This window comes from Muscardinus avellanarius (assembly GCF_963383645.1).
Source record: "Muscardinus avellanarius genome assembly, chromosome: X".
Lineage (NCBI taxonomy): Eukaryota > Metazoa > Chordata > Mammalia > Rodentia > Gliridae > Muscardinus > Muscardinus avellanarius.
The window spans coordinates 86,647,786-86,656,359 of record NC_137792.1 but is presented as its reverse complement, the minus strand read 5'-3'; the positions used below and the strand labels follow the sequence as shown (position 1 = coordinate 86,656,359).

The 8,574-nt window shown below is 47.5% G+C and overlaps 1 protein-coding gene across 1 annotated transcript; it reads left to right on the top strand.

Moving 5' to 3' along the window:
• Window positions 1-4,869: 4,869 nt before the first annotated feature.
• SLC25A5 (solute carrier family 25 member 5) lies at window positions 4,870-8,301 on the top strand (the record flags this gene model as incomplete). Its single annotated transcript, XM_080719210.1, has 4 exons — window positions 4,870-4,980; window positions 6,179-6,665; window positions 7,301-7,441; window positions 7,895-8,301. 4 exons carry the CDS (start codon window positions 4,870-4,872, stop codon window positions 8,050-8,052), a joined length of 897 nt encoding a protein of 298 aa, XP_080575336.1. The 3' UTR covers window positions 8,053-8,301.
• Window positions 8,302-8,574: the final 273 nt, after the last annotated feature.

Genomic DNA, 8,574 nt, shown 5'->3' with positions numbered 1-8,574 from the left:
TGGAGGGAGGGTGAGGGAATGGGATGGGGACTGGATGAGGGCTAATTGGATGATGTGTGCTTGTATATCCTCTCAAATCTTGTATTTCAATGTGATGTATGATTACAATTCACCAATAAAAATAAATTTAAAAAATAAAATAAAATAAAATAGGGCTAGGAATCTAACTCAAAGATAAAATGCACCTGAGTTCAATCCTTGGTACAAAAATGGTGATAGAAGCTTGGTGTGGTGGCGCACGCTTATAATCCCAGCATTCGGGAGGCTGAGACTGGAGGATCACGGTTCACGGACAGCCTCGGCTACTTAGTGAGGCCCTCCGCAACTTAGTGTGACCCTGTTTCAAAATAATAATAAAAAATAGGGCAGGGGGTGTAGCTCAGAGGTCAAATGCTTCTGGGTTCCATCACATAACCGCAAAAATAAAAAATGGTGATAGACCTAAATAGACATTTCTCAAAGACAACATACAAATGGCCAAGAAGTATATGAAAAAAGCTCAAAGCCAAGCATCATAGTGCATGCCTAAAGTCCCAGTATTTGTGAGGCTGAGACAGGAGGATCATAGGGTTTAGGACAGCCTCAGCAACATAGTGAGATCCTGCTTCAAACTAAAAAATAAAACAGGATTTGTGGTGCAGAATGCCTCTGGGTTCAATCCCCAGTACCCCAAAAAATGTAATTTTACTAATCTGCAGAAAAATTGAAAATACCACCAGAATGAGATATTGTTTTACCTCAGTAAGAACGGTTGTTATTGTAAAAACAAAAGATAAGTCCTTATGAGGATGTGAAACTTTTCTTGCACACTGTCAATGGAATGTCAATTAATACAGCCATTATGGAGAACACTATGGAGTTTCCTCAAAATATTAAAAACATAGGATTCAGCAGTCCCACTACTGGCTATACATTCAAATAAATGAAATCAATATTTTGGAAAAACCATCTGCAATGCTCACTGTAGCACTATAACAGTAGCCAAGAATTGGAAACAACCTAAGTGCCTATCAACTGATGACTGGATAAAGAAGTATGGTACATATACACAATGGAATACTATTTGGCCATAAAAATAATGAAACTGTCATTTACAATAACATGGATGGAACTGGAGATCATTTGAAGTGAAATAGGCCAGGCACATAAAGACAATTATCATATAATCTGACTTAAATGTGGAAATTATAAAAGTGGAAGTCATAAAAGTTGAGAGTAAGCTGGGTGTACCGGTGCAGGCTTGTAATCTCCGTGCTTGGGAGGCTGAGACAGGAGGATCGCACAGGTTGGAAGCCAGCCTCAGCTACTTAGTGAGGCTCTCAGCAACTTAGTGAGATCCTGTTTCCAAATGAAATATAAAATAAGTCCGGGAGTATAGCCTAGAGGTAGAAAAGCCCCTGGGTTCCACCCCCAGTACCACACACACACACACACACACACACACACACACACACACACAAAGTTGAGAGTACAATGGTAACCCAAGTGAGGACAATCAATTGGTATGACATGACAGTTTGCCAGAAAGCATGAAGTCTGATGTGCTATGGCACAGGAGGGTGGCCATAGATGACACTAATGTACTATACATTTCAAAAGCCTACAAAAGGGAGGCTGAGATGAAATTGCAAGTTGGAGGCCAGCCTCAGCAATTTAGAGAGACCTGTCTCAAAGTCAGAAATAAAAATTGCTGGGTATATAGTTCGTCAGAGGCAGAACATTCCAGACATCGATTCCATGTACTAGGGGAAAAAGGTGCTGAAAGAAAGAATTTTTTTCCATACTAGGGGCCTTATTTATTTTGAGACAGGTTCATGCTATGTTTTGTCCAGACTAGCCTTGAATTTGGGATCTTCCTGCCCCAGCCTTCAGAGTAGTTCAGATTACAGGCATGAGCCACAGTTAATGGCTTTCTAGAAAGGATTTTGAGTCAGGCATAGTGAAGCACGCTTGTAATCCCAACAATTGGGAGTTTGAGACAGGAGGATTGAGGTTCACTGGTTCACGGACAGCCTCGGCTACTTAGGCCTTTGCAACTCAGTGAGACCCTGTTTCAAAATAAAGAATAAGAAATAGGGCTGGGGGTGTAGCTTGGAGGTAGAATGCCCCTGGGTTCCATCCCCAGTACCACAAAAAAAGAAAGGATTTTTCATCATGAGGACTTATAAATGGCTGGATACACATGCCTATAATTCCAGACTTCATAGTCTGAGGCAAGAGGATCACAAGTCAGAGACCATCCTGGGCAATTTAACAAGACTCTGTTTCAAAATAAAATATAAAAAGGGCTGGAAATGTAGTTCAGTAGTTAAAAAAAAAATAACCCTGAGTTCAATTTCTAGCACCAAAAAAACAGTGCTAGGTGTAGTGGCACATGCCTGTAACCCTAGGACTTGGGAGGCTGAGACAGGAGAATCAGTGGTTCAAGGCCAGCTTCAGCAATTCAATGAGAGCCTGTTTACAAATACAAATAAAATAGGACTGGGGTTGTAGCTCAGAGGATAAATGCCCTTGGGTTTAATCTCTGGTACTAAAAAAGAAAAAGAGAAAGATAAATGTTTGGGGGCATACTTATGCTAAATTCTTTAAACACTATATAATGTATACATATATCAAAACATTACATAGCACCCCTTTAATATGTAGCATTTTTTCCTTTTATGTATCAGTTAAAATGTTACTTATTGCCAGGGCATGGTGTCACTGGCTTGTAATTCCAGCACTTGGAAGACTGAGACAGGAGGATTGCAGGTTCAAAGCCAGCCTCAGCAGTATAGCAAGGTTTTCAGAAACCTAGTGAGACCCTCTTTCCAAATAAATAAAATTGGGCTGGGGGTCACAGCTTAGAAATAGAATGCCTCTCCGGGCATGGTGGCGCACACCTGTAATCCCCGCGCTTGGGAGGCAGAGACAGGAGGATCGTGCAGGTTCGAAGCCAGGTGCACGTGCGCTGGCTTAGGAGACCCTGTTTTCAAATAAAAAATATAAAATAGGTCTGGGAGTGTAGCCTGGAGGTAGAAGGGCTTCCAGGAACCCCAGTACCACCAAAGAAAAGAAAAGAAATAGAATGTCTCTTGGTTCAATTTCTAATACCAAAACGTTAAAAATAAAATATATTTTTTGCCTGGCATGGTGGTGCATATCTATAATCCCAGTACTTGGGAAGCTGAAACAAGAGGACTGCAGGTTCAAGATCAGCCCCAGCAATTTACTGAGACTTTCAGCAGCCTAGTGAAACACTATTTCAAATCAAAAAGTACAAAGGGCTGAGGGGATAGCTCCGAGGTAGAATGTCCCTGGGTTCAATCCCTAGTGCTACAAAAAGAAAAAAAAAAGTTCCTTTGTAGTTTGTGCCCACCACTTTGGATTGCTCAGGGTTACAATTACAAAATATACTTATAAAAGTATGCTTGTGCAGTTACAATGTATAATTCTAGAAGGGTCTGACAAACTTGGAGGAACTGTAGAATTGGGTCCTTGATTGGGCAGATCTGGAGAAAGTGGGAGCACTGGAAAGGAAAACAAAGGCTATGCCCACTGTGCCTGTGGCGTGCCCGGGCCTGCCACCATTTTGCCTTTGTGAATTCTGAAACCTATCACCTACATCTACAGTTGCATTTTCTACAGTTATTGTCATGTCTATAAACACTGTTCTGATCATTCCAATGTGGGATTTGTAGTTATACTCTACTGTTCTAAATGAGGGGAGTACACTTAAGTTGTGTTTTTTGTTTGTTTGGTTGGTTGGTTTTGGTGGTACTGGAGGTGGAACCCAGAGGCTTTCTACCTCCGGGCTAGACTCCCAGACCTATTTTATATTTTATTTGGAAGCAGGGTCTCACTAAGTTGCTGAGAGCCTCACTAAGTAGCTGAGGCTGGCTTCGAACCCGTGTGATCCTCCTGTCTCAGCCTCCTAAGCGCGGGGATTACAAGCGTGCGCCACCGCGCCCGGCTACACTTAAGTTTTTAAGACATGTGTGGCAAACTCTTACCCAGTGCAGGGATTACCGAGCTTAGTGAGCATTTGTCAATTGACACAATGGCTGTCAATTTAAGTCTATCGATTCCTCTAAGTATTTGAGAGTTCAGAAATCGACTCAGTCCAAGGCACTTCACTTGGGGTCCAGGGAGTCAAATGCCAACCTAGCTGTTAACCTTCTTAAGCCTCTTAACCTTCTGCATACAACCTCTATATCTGGCTTCTGTCTACAATCATTTCCTCACTGTCAACCCCGTCCTTTGTACTCTCCTAGGCCAATTGCCTGCACCATCTCTGTTAAACAGCGTTTGCAAACCCAAGTCTGAGGCATGGTGACCATAACATGGCCCTGCTATTCCCTTAATTTTCTCTGGCTTCACTGGTACAGCTGCAGGGCAGTGTTGGGTCTAAGAGAAGGAAGAGAGGGACTAGCTTTGGAGCTTTTCTGGCGTCCCAGCAACTACAGTGCCTCGCCGTCGGCCTGCCCCTTCCTCTGGGGGGTCTTTCTGCAGGCACACCGTGACCTCGACCTTCCTTCCCACTCCCAGGATCCTCCATGGGTTCAGCATCCAGGTGCTGGGTTTTCCCGGGGCCGCCCCGTCCTCTGTCTGGTCAGGTGTCCCTGCAGGCGATCTGAGAGGGCACAGAGGGTGGCGGCTGGCCCCGGCCGCCCAGGACTCCTCCTCCGACGCGTCGAGCCACTGAGCAGCTCCGGCGCTGTGCACGCTGGGGCTCTGCGCCGGCCCGGGCCCGCCCCTGACGCCGGCCGCTCCGCGCGGCTCCCTCTATATAAACCCGCCATTTGCTTCGCTCCGCCCCAGAGCCCCGGAGTCCGAGCCGGTTCCTCGCCCGGTTTTGTCCCGCGGTCGCCCGTCTCGCCTTCTTTCAACATGACAGATGCCGCTGTGTCCTTCGCCAAGGACTTCTTGGCAGGTGGAGTGGCCGCGGCCATCTCCAAGACGGCAGTAGCGCCCATCGAGCGGGTCAAGCTGCTGCTGCAGGTACGTCTGGGGCCCAGACAGGAAGCGGTGTGGGGTCCGCGTGGAGGCCGCTGCGCCCGCGGGAGCGGGGCGACTGGGGCGAGGCGAGGCTCCGGGCGGCCACGAAATCGGATCGGAGGCCGATTTGGGTGGAAGTGAATCGGTAACCTCAGGGCAGCGTCGGCGGGAGTTGGGGACGGAGGCAGAGGCCCGGCTCGCGTGGTCTCTGCGCGGGTGGTCGGGCACCGACCGCCTCCCCGGCCTTCGGTCAAGGGCACAGCCCGGACGCGGGCGCTAGGAAGGGGAGCATCTGCCCTTAGCCGAGACCTCAAGGTCGCGGCAAGGAGATCACAGCCTTGGAGGCCTTGCGGGCCAGTCCTGCGGCCGCCGGGCCGCTGGTGGTGCTCAAACCTCGCCGCCGGAAGCCGGCGCCGCCGGGAAGCCAGAGCGCCTGTGCGGCCGCCCCCGCCGCCTCGCGGCCTGCTTCCCTGCGCCCCCAGGCTCCGCCTCTAGAGGGCGCGCACGGGCGAGCCGACGGCTGGCGGCACGCCGGTCACCTCTAGGACAGGGGTGGGGGTGGAGCGGGAAGGAAGCAGCCCAGGACACCTGAGACGTAGGCCACGGTCACTAAGGTGACTGCTCTCAACGTGGAACTCGCCCTAATGCCACTGAACTTGGGACGGAGAGAACGACCTTTCTCCCGGTCTAAAGGTCACGAGGCCGCTCCCAGTGTCCCTCCCTCCTCACCCAGAGAGTCGGAGGCTTAGTCTCTGATGTTGCAGATCACCCGGCTCTCCCCAGTGACTGCGGCAACCCTTAGGAGGATCTAGCCCCTGAGGTGTGGAAGATGGGATTGGGGGAAAGGGCAGCCACCCTTAAAGGATTTTTTTTAATTTTATTATTTTATTTTATTTTGTGTGTGTGGTACTGGGGATGGAACCCAGGGGCTTTTCTAACTCGGGCCATACTCCCAGACCTATTATTTATACTTTATTTGGAAACAGGGTCTCACTAAGTTGCCGAGAGCCTCACTAAATTGCTGAGGCTGGCTTTGGACATGTGCGATCCTCCTGTCTCAGCCTCCCAAGCGCCGGCATTACAAGCATGCTCCACCCCGCCCAGCTCTTAAAGGGTGTTGATCCAGATGACATAGGTGTGCGCTTCCCTTTTCCCTCTCCATGGTTATAACTGTCCCTGTTGGCTTCCTTCCGTCCCTCAGGTGCAACATGCCAGCAAGCAAATCACCGCAGATAAGCAATACAAGGGCATTATAGACTGCGTGGTCCGTATCCCCAAGGAGCAAGGAGTCCTGTCCTTCTGGCGTGGTAACCTGGCCAATGTCATCAGATACTTCCCCACCCAGGCTCTCAACTTTGCCTTCAAAGATAAATACAAGCAGATCTTCCTGGGTGATGTGGACAAGAGAACCCAGTTCTGGCGCTACTTCGCAGGGAACCTGGCATCGGGCGGTGCCGCTGGGGCCACGTCCTTGTGTTTTGTGTACCCTCTTGATTTTGCCCGTACCCGTCTAGCAGCTGATGTGGGTAAAGCTGGAGCCGAGAGGGAATTCAAAGGCCTCGGTGACTGCCTGGTTAAGATCTCCAAATCTGATGGGATTAAGGGTCTGTACCAAGGCTTTAACGTATCCGTGCAGGGTATTATCATCTACCGAGCTGCCTACTTTGGCATCTATGACACTGCGAAGGGTAAGTCTGCTATGTGTCCTGAAGGTGACAATTTTTTGTTATTTGCTTTTGTAGTACTAGCATTGAGCCTCAAGGCACTCTACCCCTGAGCTCCCCCCACCCCAGTCCTTTTGATTTTTTTTTTTTTTTAAGTCTCACTAGTTTGCTGAGAATCTGACTACATTGCTGAGGCTGTCCTCAAACCAATGATCCTCCTGTCTCAGCCTCCTAAATATCAGGATTATAGGCATGCACCACCACGCCCAGCCTTAGACGACTTAAAAGATCATTGTGCTAACCTAATATTCCAGGACCCAGATTTTTTTTTTTTCTTTTTTAGGGAGGAGGTACTGGGGATTGAACCCAGGGGTATCCTACCTCCATGCTAAGCCACTAGTTTTTAAATTTATTTTTTACTTTGAAACAAGGTCTCGCTAAGTTGCTGGGGCTAGGCTGGAACCTGTGAGCCTCCTGTCTCAACCTCCCAGATACTGGGATTAGTCGTTCACTACTACACCCAGCTTGTTTTTTAATTGCAGAAGGAAGCTAGGCTATTCCAATTCAACACATGCAAACAGATGAAATGTATAGGAAGTATGGGAAATAGGTCAGTAAAACTCTGCCTTGTAATACAAGTGGCCCTTTGCTCTTCCCAGGAATGCTTCCAGATCCCAAGAATACTCACATCTTCATCAGCTGGATGATCGCACAGTCCGTCACTGCCGTTGCTGGGTTGACTTCCTATCCATTTGACACTGTTCGCCGTCGCATGATGATGCAGTCAGGACGCAAAGGAAGTAAGTTCCACTTGAGCAAAAGATCGACTCATGGGCATGGGGCAAGCTGTGGCCACAAACTAGTCTTTAAAAGTAGCGGTCCACAGGTGAAGGAGTGGGGTCGATAGCATCTCTGTCTGCTACACAGCCTCCTCTCTCTGCCTATGAATGAATGTGCTTAAATGATATTAGAGGTTAAGACCAGTGAGTAGTCCCTTTATCCCTGTTCTCCAATCACGGCATTAATATTTCTGTATGGCCTGTTCTCGTGTAAAAGTTGAGTTTAAAACTGACATTAGGGGCTGGGGAGGGCGCCGTTCAGTGGTAGAGCGCTTGCCTAACATGCTTGGGGCCCTGGGCATAGTAAACAAAATCCCTAACATTGGTTCTGAGGGGCGGGACTGTTCGATTTGGTCTAGTGATTATTAGGACTCTGGCCCTCAGTCACTAACTCAGTGTCCTTGTTCTTTGCAGCTGACATCATGTACACGGGTACAATCGACTGCTGGAAGAAGATTGCTCGTGATGAAGGCGGCAAAGCTTTTTTCAAGGGCGCGTGGTCCAACGTTCTCAGAGGCATGGGTGGTGCCTTTGTGCTTGTCTTGTATGATGAGATTAAGAAGTTCACATAAGTTATTTCCTAGGTCATTCCCCTGCGGACAGGCATGTTGTATAACATATCTTGAGCATTCTGGGCAGACTGGGCTGTCTGTTTATCAATGGCAACTATTTACTGGTTGAAAATGGGAAGCAATAATATTCATCTGACCAGTTTTCTCTTAAAGCCATTTCCATTATGATGAAATAATGATGGGACTCAATTATATTTTTTATTTCAGTCACTCCTGAAAAATAACAAATTTGATGAAATAAAAAGATATCAAAAAAGTTTTCTTTGTTATTTGTTCTCATATAAAACTAGACTTTGGCTGGGTGTGGTGGTGGCGCACACTTGTAATCCTAGTACTTGGAAGAACAGTCTCAGCAAGTCATGAGATTCATCAATCCACTGCAACAAAAATTTCAAAGAAACTACTTTGTATTTGAATAAGTGTTACATCTGAGTGAACACTACAGGGTCTCCTGAAATGAACTTTATTTTGTATGTGTGTGGTACTGGGGATTAAATCCAGAGGCATTCTTTTTCTTGGGCT